This window comes from Lutra lutra, chromosome 10, assembly GCF_902655055.1.
Source record: "Lutra lutra chromosome 10, mLutLut1.2, whole genome shotgun sequence".
Taxonomy (NCBI): Eukaryota; Metazoa; Chordata; class Mammalia; order Carnivora; family Mustelidae; genus Lutra; species Lutra lutra.
In genome coordinates, this window is record NC_062287.1 from 58109062 (window position 1) to 58130795 (window position 21734).

At 36.3% G+C, this 21734-nt stretch overlaps 1 protein-coding gene across 13 annotated transcripts in view; it reads right to left on the bottom strand.

Annotated features, from left to right (window-relative positions):
* The window catches only part of NUP98 (nucleoporin 98 and 96 precursor), a 119854-nt gene that overhangs the window by 32208 nt on the left and 65912 nt on the right, over window positions 1–21734 (bottom strand). For all 13 annotated transcript variants that reach the window (XM_047690392.1, XM_047690390.1, XM_047690394.1 and 10 more), the window contains 7 exons: window positions 15407–15523; window positions 13524–13822; window positions 11199–11312; window positions 10231–10369; window positions 7466–7643; window positions 6409–6573; window positions 257–439 (listed from right to left, as the gene is read on the bottom strand). In XM_047690392.1, the coding sequence (XP_047546348.1) occupies window positions 257–439; window positions 6409–6573; window positions 7466–7643; window positions 10231–10369; window positions 11199–11312; window positions 13524–13822; window positions 15407–15523 (1195 nt within the window). The remainder of the gene's footprint in view (window positions 1–256; window positions 440–6408; window positions 6574–7465; window positions 7644–10230; window positions 10370–11198; window positions 11313–13523; window positions 13823–15406; window positions 15524–21734) is intronic.

The following is a 21734-nucleotide window of genomic DNA, read 5'->3' on the forward strand; positions in this document are numbered from 1 at the left end:
CTTGCCTAAAGTCACAGAGTAATAGTTACAAAACCAGGGTTAGAATCCAGGTCTTCAGAATCTCAATACAGACTTCCCCTTCCCTCCCAGAATGGAAAAATAAAGCCCAAACCCAGGCCAAATTCTTGTTTTTTCCTCACTCCAATGACCACTCAAAGCTCTTCAGTGAATAACCAAGGAAGGAGCCTGAGGTTATGAAAGGGAGATAAAAATTAGTTTGGCTTCCTGTTGTAGTAAGGGTAGGTTAGGACTTCACCTGTAAGACATGTGGATTAATTCCCAGTGAAGATGCAATGTGTGTTGAGGCAGACACAGGCTCCTGATCCTCAGGCACGCTCTCTTCTAACATGGAATCCAAAACTGGCTCCTGGGTGATATCTACCATGTCACTGTCCAGTTCCACAACCCTCCCTAACTGCTCCACCTCTGGACTCTGGCTCTGTAGATAGCAGAAAGATCAGGGAAGCAGCATTAAATTACACCACAGACATAGAGCTTTTAGACCATATCTAGTTTTCGGAGTATAATATAGCTATGACAATGTGAGGTAGCATATTTGCTAAAAAGGATTTCATAATAATTACCCCAAGCCCCCCCTGTATGTACTTGGGGTCCACATACAGATTCATGAGATCATCCTTTGGTAATATCTTAAGGTCTGGTGTCTGAAACCTAAGCCCTACACTGAACAAATGGTGGTCTTCAGACAAAGATTATGCCTTACCTCATTTAGCTAGCAAATATAATTCTCTGATATACATAGGGTTGACCCTGCCCCGTCACACTGTCTTGTAGCCAGAAGCCATTGGGAAAAAAGAATAAAGTACAAATACCAAAAAGTACAAATACCAAAGTCTCCATTAATTTTGCATTTTTTAAAAAACAATTAGAAAAAATTTCCAGTTAACTATTTAGGCCCTGGAATTTATCTTTTGGGTGACTGAATCCTAAAGGTTAGCTGGGCCCTACATGTGCAGTTATCATGTAAGATATGAGGAATGTCTACTCTAATTACTCAAAAAGGAAAAACAAAGTAATACCAGAAGCAAATTTTTTTTTTTGAATAAGCTCCACACCCAACATGGGGCTTGAACTTACGACCCTAAGATCAAGAGTTGCAGGCTTTACTGACTGAGCCAACCAGGAACAACTCTAATCTAGGAATTATTCCTTTATGTTCAAGTGCCAAGAGTTAGATTTACATTTATTAAGCAGTTTTCAAGATATACCCATGACTAACAGTTTATGATTTGAAAAGGTAATAACTCCTCAACCTGAAGCACACTGTAAAATAACTGGTTCAGTACAAATCATTAAGTATGTCCTAAACTTGCATATTACCTGGTAAAATGATAACTAACAAATGGCTAAACCGATTCACGAAACATTCTCAAATTCAAGAAGTTTTACTAATTATTTTTCTTATCATGGTATCATCTGTAGATTATTAATCTTCCAAAGTTTGGGGTTTATCTTCCTAAATGGCTTACTTCATGCTGACCCTTAGATGGATGCTATTATGTAACAGGTAGTTTTAAAAATAATTTTATGATTACTTTAGGCAAAGAAACATCCATTAGTGTAACTTTTTCAGCTTTATTTTTAGTGGTATATTAGCTATTATTCCCTTGCATTCCTTTATTTATTTTTTTGAAGATTTTATTTATTTGATAGAGAGAGAGACAGCGAGAGAGGGAACACAACAAGCACAAGGAGTGTGAGAGGCAGAAGCAGGCTTCCTGCTGAGCAGGGAGCCCGATGGGGGGTTCGATGGGGTGGGGGGTCTATCCCAGGACCCTGAGATCATGACCTGAGCCCAGGGCAGATGCTTAACAGCTGAACCACCCAGGTGTCCCACCCTTGCATTCCTATAACAAATATCCTTACAAAAAGACACCATTTAGTAAGGTATTAATAATCCTTCCATTTTAACTGTAGAAAAATTGAGCTGTTGGATACATAATAAATTGTCACTTAAGACATTAAGAATCCCCAAGGTCTGCTCTAACAAAACTGAAGGCTAGATAATGGTGAAAGGCAAAAATGATAGTATTTTTTACCTACTGGAGAGGTTAACTTGATGTTAGTTCTGGAAAAAAAAAAAAAAGTAAGTAGCCATGATCACAATGCTCCCATTTTAATTATAAGAATTATGGGAACACTCAAACTCCAAAAGTTCTCTCGTAAGTTAGTTTTTAACCAATTCACTTTTAGTAAAAGTTATTAAACTGCTCCATATATCCTCTTTGTCAACCTATCAGTTAGGATACGCTCCCTCTGTTGGGGTCCTATAACACCCTGTCTAAACCTGTTTTTTATGATTCATCATGATATAATAGGATTTCTTGCATATGCAGTATGTATTTGTCCCATCACACTGTCAAAGCTTGAAAACAGATTATGGCCTACTATTCTCTGTAGCTATCACCAAACACATTGTTCAAGTCAACATTCATCAAACATTTTCTTCGCCAATTATACCGCTTAGTGTAATGCCTGGCACACACTAGAGAAGGCAATTAATATGAAAGAACAAGGAGTGAGGAGGATGTGTGAAAGGAAAGGAAAAAGGGGGAAGATGGTTTCAACTTACACTACTCAAACGAAGAAGTAATAGCAAGAGATGTTCACTTAGAACATTTTGATGAAATCCTCACATTTTGCCTTAAACAACTCAAGCACAGACCTTATTTTTAAGAAGTGTGCTAGGGATCAAGGTTTTATTCACTCAACCCTCACACACAGACTTTAAAGCCATGAGGTATCATGTAATAAGTGGATAAGGGGGAAGTAAATGACTATGAAACTATGAGGAGCTGGTTAAGCTCCTAAGACCCCCATCAGTGAATTTTAAGTATATCTAAGCAATTGCAGCAAACTCCCCCAAAAGATGACTGTGTACTTATTTTCAGAGAAATCTTGGGAGATCAGGTGCTTCTTCAAAGCCAGTCCTGAAAAGAAAAATAGACTAATAATAATAATATTAACAGAAAGATGGCTCAGAAGGAATGGAGGAAGTTTAAAAAAAAAAAAAAAAAGCCCTTGGGAAATTTATGGAAAAATAAGGCAGATACTCGGAAAAACAGCCAAACAGAATATCCCTTTCATATTCTATAATCTCTTGAAAGTAGATCTTATTTATGTTTAAAACCAGCACAGTACATTACAAATCCTAAGTACACAGATAGTATCTGTAAAAATGACTCTCTCTTTAGATATATGGAGGGTGAGGTTTCAGGAATGAAACCTTCAATGATTTTAGAAACCTTCATTTTCCACCTCACGAGAATCTTCCTCATACAAACAAAGCAACCAATACCCTAAAAATAAAGCATCCCTTAATCTAGTACATAAAATAATTCAAGCAGGTAAAGTAAATCATGACACCTTTTATTCAATAAAGGGTGAGCAACCAATCCACGGTCAAACAGGTATTTATAGTGTTCTTCCCCCCAAATAATTTAATCCAGTATAACTACTACTGCTGCCTGCTTCCAAAATTATTTGCTTTCTAACTACAAAGAATGTTCTACATTCATTTGGCTAGAAAATTAGCCCTGTCAACATTACTGTGTTTTCCGGAAAAAGTTCATCTCAGGGTTTCAAGGACTCACCAAGTAAGTGAGTATGTTTCTACACATACATTCAGGGATATTACAACAGGAAGTATAGGACATTGCAACATTAATATCTGAAGCAAGAAGATTTGTAGTAAACATTATATATATATATGTAGTATATATTAATTACATAAAAATATAAAATATATATTTAACATATATATAGAGACTTACTGGATAAATTTAGATAGCTGCCGGTTTACTTTTAAAAAGTATACACAAGATAAAATGGAATTTTTAAAAATCCTAATTACTTTTTTCTTTTAAAAAAATTTCTAACTCATTTGAATGTACTGAGTGAACAACAGTAAGGTGTGAGCAAGTAAACTAGTCTGCCTCAATGATACTGAACCCAAGTTCAGTAAGAGGTGGAGGTAAAAAAGGCTATAGGTAAGGTCTCTCTGCCTGAATGCCATCTGAGGTCTTTCAACAAATGGTTCTAAACCCTGTCCGCATATTTCAATCACCTGGGGGAAGGCATTTAAAATATAAATATGCCTGAGCCCCATGTTGTATCTATGGAATTAAAGGTCACCAAAGTAGTGTTATAGTCACCTGAAAACTGGATCTCAGATCAGCATTTTGGAAATAATGTTCTAACACCAAAATGTTTCTGCAATTCCCTGATTGACCTGTGTGATAAAGGTGTTTCTGCCAACATTTTCTCTAACTTCAAAGGCATAGAAGAGATTACTATGTAAAGATTTAGTTACGTTAATGTTTCCTGGTTGCTTAGATTTACCTCTTAATCTTAAGAACAAACTACAAAGAGGGGAATGAGAGTATTATATAAAAGGCAATGGGATGAAGTGACCATTAAAAAAACACCAATCTTCCTAAGACCTAAAAACCCCTCAATTCTCAACTCCAAGAACCTGAGATTGTGCATAGGAAAAAAAAAATGCTGTATTGGACTGAAGAACACTGTGTCCTGAAATCAAGCTCCTCAGGAAGCCAGGTGACAGTGTGAAGATAATCATCTTGACACCAGAATAAAAAGACTGCGCCCTCTGTTCCCAGTTCATTCAGATGGCACAAGGATTTTCCTCATGCCAAGTAAAATGTAGGTCTTTGGTGCTAGTAACTAAAACTACGCAACCACTAGCATTTTCTATCTCACTCAGGTCACTGGGGCAATATGAAGGAAGAATCCTTCATTACTGTTCTAATACATTAGTCTAAGATCTAAACAACTTACCCATTTCTCCCATTTCTGCTTTCCCCAGCCAAAGACTACCTGCTTTTTAAATCAAAGCAGATATCTGAAAAAGATCCCACTCACTATGTTCTTTTTGCCCATTTTGATCCTTACCACATCTCTTCTTCCTATAACCTGGTTCTTCTGAAATTTTCTGGTGCTCCTCAAATTTTTTTTTAAAGAGTTCTCACTTACTGAAGTGTTATCACAGAAATGTATGGTTATCCCTTATTGTTTGTATTCTAGAAACTAAACAGCCTAAAAAAATCATTGATTGTCAAGATACATTATGTAAATTTGCTGTCTATCCACAGATGAAGTTGTTCTTTCACAGCTGCATCTTAAGGATCTAACAATTAATTTTATTAGCAGAAATGAAGGCTATCTGACTCTTATCCTAAGAAATACATAGAATGTAAGATCAAAAACACTCTAGAAAGAAAGGGATTACACAAAGTATATGATTAAAAAAAAAAAAGAAAAAGAACATGGAAAACCAAGTCCATTTATAGCATTTCTTTAGTTCAGAAGGTATTTCTTAGGGGTTTTATGCTATAAAGATTATGAACATAGAAGTCAATGTATATCCCATTTCCCACCTTTATCATGCCCTCCCTCACCTTGTACGCGCAAATATGAACATACATACACAACAATCTCCAGAAAATGCCTCCCAAGAAATTATTTAATAAATCATAAAAATTGCACATTTCAGCAGCCATAAGAATTGTAGCACAAAAATTCCAAAGGTCCTGCTTTTAGCAGCTGAGAGGTAGAGGATGCTTTACAAAGAAATTCTGTATTAAATTCTCTTCTTTGAGGGAGTATGGCAGCAAAGAAAAAAAAATTTTTGTAACTTGATTGAATATAAACAACATCCAAAGGAAGTAAAACTCTTTATGAGTTGGAAAAGAAACTACCTGATATTTAAATTGCAAACCCCTCCCTACATGGACAAAAGTTTTATACTGGCTTAACAATACTGAAAGAGTATGACACAAGTAATTGCAATAAACAACACAGCCCCTCTCCCCCCCACACCAAATAATTGATTTATATTCTAAAACCTGATCTATTTTCAGAAATATTATGTATTGTTAAAATACAAATATCAAGACATTACCTGAAGTATAAGCAAACAACTTGAGAAAAATGGAGTTAAAAAACCCTTGCAGAAAGCAAAATGAACTTTTAAAAAACCAGGGAGGTAAAGAACAAGATTAAACTAAACTGCACATCAGGTAGTCAAGGAAAGTAAGATTTACTTTGTATCAACCCACACAAGCAAAATGCTATCTTAAGTTGATCACTGAGCAGAGAATTCAGCAAGTCCAAATGAAACAGAGGGAGGTGTTTAAGAATGACACTCTGTAGAAGGAATGATCCAAACAGCATGAGAATTCTTTAAATCTCTCAATTTAAAAAAAGATGCCAGGACCACCTCATGCCCTCCCTCGTACTTGTCTCAACGTGATTGCCAATATGTTTGTACTCTTCAAAGTTCCAGGGGTCATAAACAGCTTTGTACTAGCTGAATGACTTCAACTTCTGTATCATGGATTCCATTCAAATTCACTGTCCTGTCTCTACCTGGGGTGGAGGTGCTGGCTTGCCATTAAGAGCCATCTGGAATGGGGTGGCCTGGCCTGCAGGAGGCAAAGGAGCAGTCTTCAACTTCTTTGTACTAGTTTTAGATGGCCGTTCCTCCTCCTCTTCATCAGAATCCTGAAGGCCATACTTAGAAAAATGAGAGACCTAAGGAAAAAGAGAATCCAACAAAATCAACTTTTTAAAAAAAGACTTTAAGTAATCTCTACACTGAATGTGGGCCTCAAATTTACAACCCTGAGATCAACAGTTACATGCTCTACCACTGAGCCAGCCAGGCACCCCAGAATCCAACAAAATCAATTTTAACTCTTATATTCCTAACAGCTTCTAAAATACTTGCCCTTGAAATCATGCAGAATTAGCTTTAAAAAGAAAGAGTTATCAAAATATTTAAGGCAGAATGAAATGTCATCTATCACATGTAATTTATTGCTATCCCTAGATTTAGATGTTTAGTACATGTACTAGTTGCTTGTACACAACAACAACTTACTAATAAGGAAACCAAATCTGGAAGAGCCATTACTATTTTCACATCTATATACTGCTTAGCTGTTCACTACCGACTTATGTCAGGCCTTCAACAATTAAATAACGCAAGTGGCTTAGAAGAGAAGAAACCAGTAGGTTAAACTATCAAGGAAGGAAGGATGTTAATGTTTTCATCCCCTGAAATCTTTAAATGAATGACAACTGAGGAAGGGTTAATATCAAGAGATAAAAATTCTGTCTCATGCTTCTAATGATACCACAGATTGAAAAAACACTCCTTACAAGTATATGTAAATGCTCATAGGATGAGGCAGAGGATGTGAATCATGAGCATAAAGTTTTTCATAGCTTTTTACTGTTCTGGGGTTTAACAAAGGTGTGTAATCTGGGGCAAATCATGCATCTCTATACCTGTTCCCTAATTTGTAAAAAAATAAAGAATTTAAGAGAGGACTTCTTCTAAGTGATCTCTTCTAAGTGATTAGAGTGACATTTTGTCACTCTAATCACAAATTATAAGAACTAGGATAAGTGACTATCATACCTTAAACACCCAAGAACCTGTTTCAGGACGATACTCTTTGAACTGAGCTCCCTGTTTCCTTGAAACTGCTTCCAATCTACCCTCATAGTTGATATCAGCAAGTCGATCTGGGCTCTTTATTAAACAACGAGATGTTTTATCTGTTGGCCAAACTCCATCCAGTGTAACTTCAGCCTTCCTGCAATGTACAACCACATAAAGTATAAATGTTCCATATTTAAGATCAGAAAGCCAAGTAATATCTATATAAACAGCAAATAAAGGTACCTGTGTTATTTTGGAATTACTCTGCAGATGTTTCATAAACTTGAATCTTGCCTCCCAGGGTAGATAAGCTCAAAAAGAAGGAATTACCCACACCATCAACTGACTAGCTCAGTATCTGGTTCAAGGGTCAAACTTCATTCATTCTCAACTACCAGAGCACATCATCAATTATTTCCAATGAAATTTTAGTTAACACACTATACAGCCTTGACCACATTCAGTGCTAATGTCTGATAATAAGACCTAAGTCTTAATGAAGGTCTTAAAGTGCTATTGTACTTAACAAAAACATTAGTAATAACAGCAACTGCCACTGATAAACAACAAGTGCTTGCAGAATGAGATTAACAGGAACACCATAAGATTAACCATTAAGTAATGAATGTGAAGGCGTCTTGATAGGGATTACATTAAATTTGTAGATTGCTTTGGGTAGTATGGACATTTTAATAATTTAAAGTCTTCCAATCCATGAACATGGGAAAAATTTCCATTTATTTGTCTTTCTTCACTTCTCCAGCTTTTGCCTATCTGGTTGAATTTATTCCTAAGTATTTTTTCTTTTTGATGCTATTGTAAATGGAATTTTTTTCTTAACTTCCCTTTCAGACTGCTCATAGTTAGCATACAGAAATTCAACCAATTTTTGTGTATTGATTTTATATCCTGCTACCTTGCTGAATTTGTAACTGTTTTTAGTGGAATCTTTGGGTTTTCTGCACAAGATCATTTCATTTCTGAAGAGAGATATTTTACTTATTCCTTTCTAATGTGGATGATGCCTTTTATTTCTTTTCCTTGCTTAATTGCTCTGACTAGGGCTTCTAGTATTATGTCGAATAAAACTGGCAAAGTGGGCATCCTTGTCTTGTTCCTGATCTTAGAGGAAAAGCTTTCATTCTTCCACCACTGAGTCTGACATTCTTTTGGAAATATGGCTCTATTAAGTTGAGGTAGTCTCCTTCCTTTTATTTTATTATTATTTTTTAAGTAATCTCTACACCCAACGTGTGGCTTAGAACTTAAAACCACAAGATCAAGAGTCTTGTGCTCCACTGACTGAGCCAGCCAGGCCCCCTGAGGTAGTTTCCTTCTACCTCTAGAAAAGGTGTTGTATTTTGGCAAATGCTTTTTCTACATCTGTTGAGATGATCTGTGATTTTCTTCTTTAATTCTACTAATGTCATGTATTACACTGATCACTTTTTGTATGTTAAACCATCCTTGTGTTCCTGGAATAAATACTCCTTGGTCATGGTGTATAATCCTTTCAATGTACTACTGAAGTCTCTTTGGTAATACAGCTGGCCTCTGAACAATGCAGGGGTTAGGGGAGCAACCACAGAGCAATTGAAAATCTGTGTATCTTGGACTCCCACAAAACTTAACTACTAATAGCCTACTGTTGAATGGAAGCCTTACTGATCACCTAAGTCAACTAACCCATATTGTTGTGTTACATGTATTGTATATTGTATTTGCAATAAAGTAAGCTAGAAGAAAGGAAAATGTTGAGAAAAGTCTAAGGAAAATACACCTAAGGTATTGTACTATAAAGAAATCCATGTATATGGACCACACAATTCAAATCTGTGTGGTTCAAGGGTCAAATGTATTTTGAAGATATTTACATCAGGGGCGCCTGGGTGGTTCACTGGGTTAAAGCCTCTGCCTTCGGCTCAGGTCGTGATCTCAGGGTCCTGGGATCGAGCCCCACATTGGGCTCTTTGCTCAGCAGGGAGCCTACTTCCCCCTCCCTCTCTGCCTGCCTCTCTGCCTACTTGGGATCTCTGTCTGTCAAATAAATTAATTAATTAAAAAAATAAAGATATTTACATCAGTATTCATCAAGGATATTGGTCTATACTTTTATTTTCTTGTAGTTTCTTTTTCTAGCTTTGGAATTAAGGTAATGCTTGCCTTATAGTTAGAAAGTATTCCTTCCTTTTCAGTCTTTTGAAAGAATTTGAGAACTGACATTAATTCTATAAATGTCTGGTAGAATTTACCACTGAAGTCATCTGGTCAAAGGCTTTTGGTTGGGGGAGGACTTTTTTTTTAAATAACTATTCAATTTCTTTACTATAGGGCTATTTTGAATTTCTTCATGATTCAATCTTGGTAGGTTGTGAACATAAATTACTTTAACTATGGCCCCCTCATCTATCCAAAGAGGTATCAGAAGCTAGTTTCCCAAATTAAAATATAGAGAAAGAATTAAAAATGGTTGCAGCAGACATAAGGAAAAAAAACTACTATCAAAATACATTTTTGGAGAATAAAAGTTGGACCTGATAGTATTAGGGAGAAGGAGTCAAAAAGTCCTAGTATAGCATTTACCACTTATACTTTCAAATTAGAGAAACAATCACATACTGTACAGTAAGTAAAAAAAAAAAAAAAAAAAAAAAAAAAAAAGTTGCAGAAAAATGTATATAATGTGAAAAGAATTTTGTGAGTTAGTAGATTATTTTCTAAATATGTAAATAAATCCATACCTATTTAGCCCTTCACCCACAGGTGGTTTCTGGTTATCATCTAAGTAGACAATCACTTCTTTCCTTCGAATATGCACAATATCATCCAAATTTAGATTTGTCAAATTCACATCTCCCTCAAAATAGATTGAACCATAACCTATACAAGTAAAAGCAAATAGTTAAAAAGTCATTCTGTACAGAGGGCAAATAACCTATTTTATACTTCCACTGACTAAATACTTAAAAGAAAACCAACTTTAAACATTAATCAATATTTCATTTTTAAATTTTTTTAAAGATTTCATTTTTAAGTGATCTCTACACATTGAACATGGGACTTTGAACTCACAATCCCAAAATCAAGAGTCACATGTTCCACCAACTGAGCCAGCCAGGCTACCCCAAACATTAATCAAATCACCCAGTAATACCATCAATGGGTTATTTCATTCATAGTATATATCAGAAGATGACATCAAAACCAGTTATCTGGTTTAATATCTACATTTCTACTGCACTTATCCTCAAAACGGTTTTCTTAAATCTCTTCCCAGTACCTGTAATACTGCTACACAAACCCTCACTTAGTACCTAGCTTACAGAATAAGTTAAAATGCCAGAGAGCCCTCTCTAAAATACAATATAGCAAGATAAGATTTTCCCCCAAGAAAACTTTATCTGTATTAAATTATTAATACAAAACTGAATCTAAATATTATTCATCTATTACTCAATTTTCTTACTTAGTATTTTCTTGCTGATTATAGTATTTTCTTTAATTGTAGAAAACTACAATGAGCCAAACAGTTACCAAAGAATGTTATATGGTTCTAGTCTTACTTTGTTAGTTGTCGATCAAAGTGTCTACTATGCAGGTCAAGGAAAAAAGGAAAAAAAAATGCTATCAGGACCTTCCTTTACTTAATTACAAAAAAATTATGCAGATCCTTGGCTTAAATATTACAAACTCCTAAGCTCACACTCACCTTTACGACCAATAGTGAAGTCAGAGACAATACACTCTCCCTTTTCATTGGTTATTTTAGCAAGGTCATCCATAGATGGAATAGTATAGTAACCAACCTTAGTGAGAACAATGCCTATGACAAAAGGAACAGAAAATATAGTATTAATTGTAATTGTCCTTATGTAGAGAAATTTTCATAATATTTATTTTACTTATTCCTTTTTAAAAAGGGTAATTTTTTAAAAAGATTTTATTTATTTATTTATTTGACAAAGAGATAGATAGCAAGAGAGGGAACCCAAGCAAGGGGATTGTGTGAAGGGAGAAGCAGGCTTCCTCCTGAGCAGGGAGCCTTATGTGGGGCTCAATCCCAGGACCCTGGGATCATGGTCTGAGCCAACCACAGACACTTAATGGCTGAGCAACCCAGGCGCCCCTTAAAAAAAATAATTCTTAAAATAATCTGAAATAATCCATAACTAAATTATTAAATAAAGAGAAAATATATAGGACTAAAGCATTTTTCCAAACTATTTCTTCTTAAGATTTTATTTATTTATTTGGAGAGAGAGCACATGAGCAAGGTGGAAGGGGGAAGAGAGAGAGGGAGCAGATGACTCCCTCCCGAGCAGGGAGCCAGACATGGGGCCTAATCCCAGGACCGTGAGATCATGCTCCTAGCCAAAGGAAGACGCTTAACCAAATGAGCCATCCAAGGGCCCACCAAACTGGTTTTCTGAGAAACACTATTCCTAGGAGAAACTGTGCTTTTTAGAAAAAGGTTCCTAGTCAAACTAAGTTTGGGAACAATGAACATGATAGTAAGTTACAGGCTCTGAGAATTTACAAAATAATTAAGTCTAACAAACAAGTCTTAATCTAGTGTTTTCCATACTTACTTAATCACAGAACCTTTTCATACGGTACCCATTAACATACTGCACTATGAAAGGCATTCCATAAAATGAGTTCTGAGAAAGGCTTACTTAATCCTTTTCTTCTATTCTATAAAAAAACCCAACATAGAAAAAACCTGCCTTGATTCAGTCGTAGAGGCAGAACTACAACTCTAAACTCAATACTTTTTTAAAAAAGATTTATTTGAGAGAGCGAGCGAGCGAGCGAGCGCGTGCGCGTACACATGTCTGCGAGGTGGGGCGGTGGGGGCAAAGGTGGAGACAAAATCCCAAGCAGGGGCGCCTGGGTGGCTCAGTTGGTTGGGGCCCTGCCTTCGGCTCAGGTCATGATCCCAGAGTCCTGGGATCGAGTCCCACATCGGGCTCCCAGCTCCACGGGGCGGCTGCTTCTCCCTCTGACCTTCTCCCTTCTCATGCTCTCTCTCACTCTCTCTCTCTCAGATGAATACATAAAATCTTTAAAAAAAAAAATCCCAAGCAGACTCCCTGCTGAGTGCAGAGCCTGACACAGGGCTCCATCCCATGACCCTGAGATCATGACCGGATTCAAAATCAGAAGTTGGACACTTAACCGAGTAAGTTATCCAGGTGCCCCAGGAAGGGAATTTTAAATTGGAAGGTGACAAACAAAAAGTCAGTGAGAAAAATAAGAATAAAAAATCTAGAGTGGGCATTTGAAAAACAGACGTAGTATCAGAATAATTTCATGTAGATACACACAAATATATACTTGGATTCTTAATGTGAAAATATATACTTGTTTCCTCAGGGCACCAAGTGACCAGAAAATATATATGAAGGCAAGAATATAATCAGATACAGAAAAATTTCACAGACACTTAAAGAGTAACTGTAAAACAATCTGAATGTTCACTAACAGAGAATAGTTAAACCAAGTGTGGCATATATATAATAACTGAGTATCACTCAGCAATAAAAAAGAATGAACTGTTGATATATCATGGATGAAATAAAAAATAGCTAAAAAGAGTACAGAGAGTATGATTCCAGAGGAGAAGCCTGCTTCTCCTCTCCCTGCTGCTCTGCCTACTTGTGCTCTCTCCCTCTTTTGCTGTCAAATAAATAAATAGTATCTTTAAAAAAAACCTAGTAAACAATCTATCTGAGTTTATAAAGCTAGGGAATGTGTAAGGACAGTCTCTTTGGCTATAAAATTTGGGATCTCTAAACTATACCAGGATAATTAATGACATGCATTTTAACTACTTCAAAGGTAAAAGAAGTACGTGAATTAAGAACCAAACAAAACTAAGTGAAAGTGTTTAAATGTCAACATCTATAAAATGTAATAAAAACATTTAATTAAAAGTTCAGGTAGCTGACTTCCACTAAATTGAAAACCTGAGAGAAGTAAGAGGTCTCAAATGACTGGTAAAAGATTACCCATGCAGCAATCTGAATCTGACCTGCCGGATGCATATGGTAAGTATTATTTTCTATTTCTTCTCGGTCATCCTGCAATGACTCCTCATGAAAAGAGGTCTCTTCACTGCTTCCTTCCAGCCCATTTCTCAAGGCAGCACGCATGTTTAATGCAACAATGGTATCATCCACACTGCCACTACTGTTGTGTTTATTTCCAGCAGTCTCCGGCGTTTGAGGAATGGGTTTGGCAATAGGATTAGTATAAAAACGTGACACAAGAGAATCATCATCTCCATCCTGCTGATGGTTCTCATCAACAGGTTTGCTCAGGAAACTGAATCTGAAAAGAAAAAAACAAATGGTATCTAAAGGGCTACCTTTATAACAATGATAATAGCCAACCGTCACTGAAACTTTACTGAGTAATTCTACATATTAAAAAGTTATTTAGACTGACAGAGAAAAATAAAATAACTTGCCCAAACTCAAAAAACTCTGAGAGCTAGAATTGGGATTTTAACACAGGAAATATGGCTGCAAATTACATCATCTATTTTCATGATCAGATTACAACTGAGCTATTTTCATGAATGAATAAACCTGAGCATCCCAATTTTTTAAAATAGATTTTTATTTATTTATTTGACAGACAGAGATCATAAGTAGGCAGAGAGGCAGGCAGAGAGAGAGGAGGAAGCAGGCTCCCCGCTGAGCAGAGAGCCCGATGCGGGGCTCGATCCCAGGACCCTGAGACCATGACCCGAGCTGAAGGCAGAGGCTTATTAACCCACTGAGCCACCCTGGCACCTCCGAGCATCCCAATTTTTAGTCAAAAAAAGAAAAAGAAAAAGAGTGGTGCCTCCGTGGCTCAGTCAGTTAAGCGTCTGCCTTTGGATCAGGTGACGATCCCAGGGTCTTGGGATCAAGCCCCGAGTTTGGGCTCCCTGCTCAGTGGGGAGTCTGCTTCTCCTTCTCTCTCTGCCTGCTGCTCTGCCTACTTGTGCTCTTTCTCTATCAAATAAATAAATAAAATCTTAAAAAAAAAAGAAAAAAGAAAAAGGCACTCTTCTACATAAGGTCAAAGAAGAGCAGTGAATTTCAAACAAAAAACTAAAAAGTTTAGATTTTTAATCTAAGCAAGGTATTAGAAAATGCTTCATTAATGAAAAATCAAATGAGAATTTTATCCAAAGAAAAAGAAACAAACAAAAAAAAACAGGAGTACAAGGATGTGTATACAATTTTTCACTGAAGCATTGTTTTGAATACAAAGAATACCAAAATAATCTAAATTGTCCTCCAATGGGGAACTAATTATCAAATATTCACAAAGATGGCTATCAGAGTCATTTAAAAAGTGGAGGCAGATACATTCATATTGATACAGAAAGACATTTATAATAAAATAAGTGGAAATAAGCAGGCTATAAAATATTATATCATTCATGCCTAGTCTCTACAATGTATCTACATAAATAAATTTCTAAACTGTAAGAATATATATCAAACTATTAAGGATTATTGTGTATATTTCTACTTCCTCCTTTATACACTTATATACTTATCTTTATTTTTTTGGAGTGGTTACAATGACTATGTGTCATTACCACAAATAAGACATCCCTTATTTTAAGGTTGGGGGGGTCAGGGGTGTCAAATGTATGAGAACCCTGTCCAAAATGACACAGGAATATCAAAATAATTACATAAATTGAATCAGAAGATCTCCTATAATTTTAAGATCTAAAGTACCCAAAAAGCACAAACATGACTTAATTTCCAGGTGCTCATATGCTATAATAATATGCCACATTCACCAATCTTCATAAATTTACCTAGAATGAATAAATTCCAAGCTCAGAATCTCTTCAAAATGAGAACAGGGTGCTCTACTAGAAATAACCCAAAACAAAATTCGGTTTACCTCTCCCCATTTTCTGGATAATCAGATGGTGAAGCTAGATCTTCCGAGTCACGATTAACAGGTGAGAAGAGATTGCTATTGTTAAGGTTTTTCAAAACCAACTTCTTAATGCTCTTCCTATAAAGAGACCAAAAGAAAAAAAAAAAACCAACTCAGGCACACATAATTACATAACTAACATTATCTTAAAAACTAGTCAAAAAGAGCATTCTTGTTCAGCTCTTACATATCTAAAAATGACCTAACAAGTTTAATTCACAATGTTTAATACATAACCAGAATATAAGATCTCAAATATATTACATTCTGGTGTTTGAAAGAATAAGTGAAGCACTTAAAACAAAGTGGGAAATCTCCTTGAAAACAGTCCTCCTTCTCTGAATCCTCAGCATTCTACTCAGACACTTAGTTAACCCATCATACTATATCTTATATTTCAATTACTTCTCTAAATATCTTCTCTTTAAACATTTTCTTCCTTTCTTGAAAGTCAGGATTCATGACTGTCTCCTCACAGAACTTGGAGTGCTGCCTTGAAGACAACAGGAAAGAGACATTTGCTGATTGAGTAAGATTCCTTTATAAGGATGACAAGAAACAGGAGCAAAAAAACCCTGACATCCAGTGATGCAAATAGTCACAAATATCTTCAAACTTCACAGGTATATATAGCAGGTTTACTTAAGGCAAGAACCTCTATCTTATATATGCTTAAAATAGAAGAACCATAGAGAGGATCTTATCTTATTCAATCTCCACTTAAAAACTTCTTGGATTAATTAATGTGGTCTATTCCCTCTTTAAAAAAACAAACTACAGGGGCACCTGGGTGGCAAAGTCAGTTAAGGATTTGCCTTCAGCTCAGGTCATGATCCCAGGGTACTGGGATCCAGTCCTGCATCCAGTTTCTTGCTTAGCAGGGAGCCTGCTTCTCCCTGTCTCTCCGCCCCTTCCCCCAGCTCATGCTCTCTCTCTCTGTCAAAAAAAAATAAACAAAACCTAAAAAGAAAAAGAAATCTCTGGAAGTCAGTATTATCATCTGAGCTCTAATTATTGGCATAAACAATTTTAAAAATGTAATAACATAAAATAATTTTTAAAAAGACACAAAAGGGGACAAGGTATTTCTTCAAAGAAGATAAATGGCCAATATGCAAATGTAAGATATTCAACATTATTAGTCATAAAGGAAATGTAAATTTTAAGCATGAAATACCACTTCACACCCACTAGGATGGCTATTATAAACAAAACAGAAAATACTAAGTGCTGACAAGAAAATGGAGAACATGGAAACATGTACTCTTGGGAATGCAAAATAGTGGAGCTGTTATAGAGAACAGTTGAGAACTCCCCGAAAGGTTAAATACAGAATTAACGTATGATCAAACAATTCCAATTCTAGATACATACTCAAAATAATTGAAAACAGGCAAACAGATACTTGTATACCAAGGTTCATAACAGCACTATTCACATAGCTAAAAGGTGAAAATAACCCAAATGTCCAACAACAGATGAATGGACAAACAAAATGTCGTTTTGGTTTGTCCAAACAATGGAATATTATTCTGTCTTAAAAAGAAATGAAGTTTTGGGGCACCTGGGTGGCTCAGTGGGTTAGGCCTCTGCCTTCGGCTCAGGTCATGATCTCAGAGTCCTGGGATCGAGTCCTGCATCGGGCTCTCTGTTCAGCAGGGAGCCTGCTTCCCTCTCTCTCTGCCTGCCTCTCTGCCTACTTGTGACCTCTCTCTCTGTCAAATAAATAACTGGAAATAAAATCTTTAAAAAAAAAAAAAAAGAAAAGAAAAAAAATGAAGTTTTGTTTCTGGGTTTTTTTTTTTAACACTTTATTTATTTATTTGACAAGAAATGTGTTCATTTTTTATGATACAGAATTTAAGGAAATAAACTAACCAAAATATACAAACTAACAAAAAAAGGGAAAAAATCAGTATGAATATAGAGGACGTAAACGATTAGCAAGTTTGGTCTAATTCAAGAGCACCATACCCAACAACTATAAAACACATATTCTTTTCAAGTGCACATGGATTATTTATGACAACTAGCCATATATTGGAGCATTAAAGCAAGCCACAAATTCCAAAGACTCAAAATCACCTGGAACACGTTTTTGCACATAAACTAGAACTCATTTACAAAATGATCACTTAAAAATCTCTGTGTTAGGAATTTACACTCTTCCATAACCCAAGGCTCAATGTCCCCAGCCATGAAAAAAATAAAAAAGAATTTTATTAGCATATATAATCATTATCTGAATGGTAAGAATACTCCATGTCAAAACTTAGGGAATACAAATACAGCTGAACTGAAGGAAAATTTATATCTTTATTTAAAAAAAAAAATTTTTTTAAAGATTTATTTATTTGACAGAGAGAGACACAGCAAGAGAGGGAACAGAAGCAGGGGGAGCAGGAGAGGGAGAAGCAGGCTTCCCACAGAGCAGGGAGCCTGATGTGGGGCTCGATCCCAGGACTCTGGGATCATGACTGGAGCTAGCTGAAGGCAGATGCTTAATGACTGAGCCACCCAGGAGCCCCGAAAATTTATATCTTCAAATGCATATATTTGGAAAGAAGGAAAGCTGAAAGCTGAAAATCAAAGAACTACACATCCACTTAGAAAAAGGACAGAAAATTAAACACCAAAAAAAGGGGAGTGGGAAAGGCAGGCACTAAAGATATAAAAAATGAAATTAAATGAAAAACAAAACAAAACAAAACAAAACAAAACAAAACAAAACCCTTGTCAGAAACAAAAAATGGGAATAACTCCAATGAGTCTACTGAAATGAAAAAGACAGTAAGGGTACTTTTTAACAACTTTATTCCAATAAATTCAAAATTCTGGTTAGTACAACAATGTAAGAATAATACTTGCCAAAAGTTAACACAAAAAATAAATACTTGCCAAAAGTTAACACAAAAAATAAAAAGTTTAAGGGGTGCCTGGGTGGCTCATTGGATTGAAGCCTCTGCCTTCGGCTCAGGTCATGATCCCAGGGTCCTGGGATTGAGCCCCGCATAGGGCTCTCTGCTCAGCGGGGAGCCTGCTTCCCCCTTCCCTCTCTGCCTGCTTCTGCCTACTTGTGATCTCTGCCAAATAAAATCTTTAAAAAAGATAAAAAATAAATAAATAAGTTTAATAGCCCTATAACTTTTAGTAAATTAATAATTAAGAAAAAATCAAAACCAAGAACAAGCCTTACTACAAATATGACTTCAGAACCACATATCTTTACTGGTACCCTACATTTATTGGAAAAAACAAAACAAAACAAAACAAAAACCCCAAAAAACAAAAAAGGTCTATCTTGCATGAATTCTTCCAGAAAATAGAGAAAATACTCCCCAATTTATTTATAAGGTCAGCATAAATTTTATACCAAAACCAGGTAAGAAAGGAACAGTTAGGTCAATCTAAGTGATGAACACAATGGCAAAAAATCCTGGACAAAAGTTTGCATTGAATCCTAACAAGTAAGTTACCAAACACTATCAGAGCCTGTGTAGAAAGAACTTAGGAGCAACTTAAAAGGGCCTCCAGCAGCCAGAGATGGGAGGGACAACTTGGCAGTCATAAAAAACAGTGGCTCCAATGGATGTAAGCACCGGAACAAGGGTTGGGGGTCAAATAAATAAACAAAATCTTTTTTTTTTTTAAGATTTTATTTATTTATTTGACAGACAGAGATCACAAGTAGGCAGAGAGGCAGGCGGGGGGAGGAAGCAGGCTCCCTGCTAGCAGAGAGCCCAATGACAGGCTCAATCCCAGGACCCTGGGATCATGACCTGAGCTGAAGGTAGAGGTTTTAACCCACTGAGCCACCCAGGTGCCCCAATAAATAAAATCTTTAAAAACAAAACAAAACAAAACAAAAACCACAGGCATATTTAAAACAAGAAACATAGCAGAATATTCCCTTTGCCTTACAGTCCTTCATTTATTTAAAGATCTTATTTATTTATTTGAGAAAGAGATAGAGAGTAAGCATGAGAGGGGAGTGGTCAGAGGGAGAAGCAGACTCCCCGCCGAGCAGGGAGCCCTATGTGGGACTGGATCCTGGGACTCCAGGATCATGACCTGACATGAAGGCAGTTATTTAACCAAATGACACCCAGGCACCCCTATTTATTTATTTTTAAAGTAGTCTCTGTGCTCAATGTAGGGCTTGAACTCACAACCCAGAGATCCAAAGTCACATGCTTGACCGACTGAGCCAGCCAGGCGCCCCTCCCGCTTCAGTTTAAATAACACATCCCCAGAATAGCTTTTCTTCATCATTCTCCCTATTAGTCTCCCCTACAGTAGCAATCTCTACTACTCCTTTCTGTCACTTGTCTCACTTGTGACTACTGTCACCATCTCTCTCCTCTCACAGACTGTGAATTCAGCGATGGAGGAATGTATCTCGTTCGTAGCTGCATTCCCAATACCTACCACACTTGGCACTTAGTAGTTACTTGAAACATGTTTGTTGAATGAAGGAATGAACAGATGAATTAAAGAATATTTTCCAAATTTACCATTCAGAATAAGTAATAGGCTTGTTCTATTGTAACTTTGACTAGTATGAAAAGGTAAAAGACATGACAGCAATGAAGTTCTCACACTATCAATCTACCATATTCATCTTTCAGAGCAAACATAGTAATGTTCTAGAGGTGGCCATACTTATAAAGTCCTTCATGAATCCTTTACCCTCTGTGGTATTATATGGCAACTGTTTACAGAGTTACATACACAGTGATAGCCCAAGGCTTGGTTAGAAAGTGAACAGGGGCATATGCCATTTCCTTTAGATAGATAAATACAGTTAAGAGTAAATTTTAGATTCTAACAACTCAGTCATGGAAATGTGACAGCATAAACTGAAAAGACCTTTACAATCTCTATCTCATCTTATCCCTTGGCTTAGATGATCCCCATCTCTTATAGGGAGGGAGCCCCTCACTCCTATAACTGGGATTCTATACTCTTATTTAGCTCCTTTTATGCCTCCTAAGATGCATTTTTTTCCTTTTCTTTTTTTCACAAGATTTATTTTTAAGTAATCTCTGCACCCAATGTGGGGCAAACATACCTATGTATGTAGAGCTTATGTTCATGAGGGAAAAACAGACCAAAAATACAAATATAAAAAAAAATTATATATGAGAAGGTATGAGAAAAAAAGAAAAGAAAGACGATTAGAATGTGAGGAATACTGACAAAAGAAAAGATGGATACAATTTTAAACAGACTGGTCAGAGTAGTCTTCGTTGAGAGGATATGTGAGCAAACAAATATATATGTAAACATATAGAGTTAACTATATGCATTTATGCGGAGAAGTGTTTCAAGGCAAAGCGAACAAGTATGACAAAGACTGAAAGGCAATAGCATGCCTTTCCTATCCTAACAGTGGCAAAGAAGCACTAAAATTAGAGTGGATAAACAACAGAGAGAATAGTAGATGTCTTCAAAGAGGTAATGGAAGATCAGATCTTACAGCACCTTACATTCCACTGTAAGGAATTTGGCTTTTACTGAGTAAAATATGAACTACCACAGGGTTTTGGACAAAAGAGTGACACCATATGACTTATAATTCACAAACAGATCACTGTGCCAGCTATATTTGGGAAAGAGTGCAAAGGGGTAAGGGTAAAGCTGGAAAGATCAGGAGAATATTTTAATTCAGTCAAGAGATGATGAAGGCTTTGAGGTGCACCTGGCTAGCTCAACTGATGGTGGAGCATGAAACTCTTGATCTCAAGGTTGTGAGTTCAACCTCTATGTTGGGTATAGAGATTAATTAAAAGTAAATCTTGGGGAAAAAAAGAAAAAGAAAAGAGATGATGATGGCTTGAATCAGGGTAGTTAGTAGCAGTGAAAGTGGTAAATTGGTCAGATACCAGGTAATTTTTGAAGGTTCAATAAAGAAGATTTGCTGATGCTTCAGATGTGGGATATATGAAAGAAGTCAAGGATGATTCCAAAGTTTTTGGCCTGAACAATGAGAATGATTGAAACACAGTTATCTGAGATAAGGAAGACTATGGATAGAACAGGTTTGAAGTAGAAGATGAGGAGTTCGGTGTTGGCCATGTTAATTTTGAAATAAATGTCTTTTAGACACCCAAGTGGAGATGCTGGGTAGGGCTGGATATAAAAATCTGGAGTATGGGAGAGAAGTCTCGGGTGGAGACGAAAGGTTAGAAATCATCAGACTATATATGACATATAAAGCTATGAAACTAAATTAAATCACTCTGGGAGACAATAAAGAAAATGTGATCAAAACTAAGCTCACTGGGCG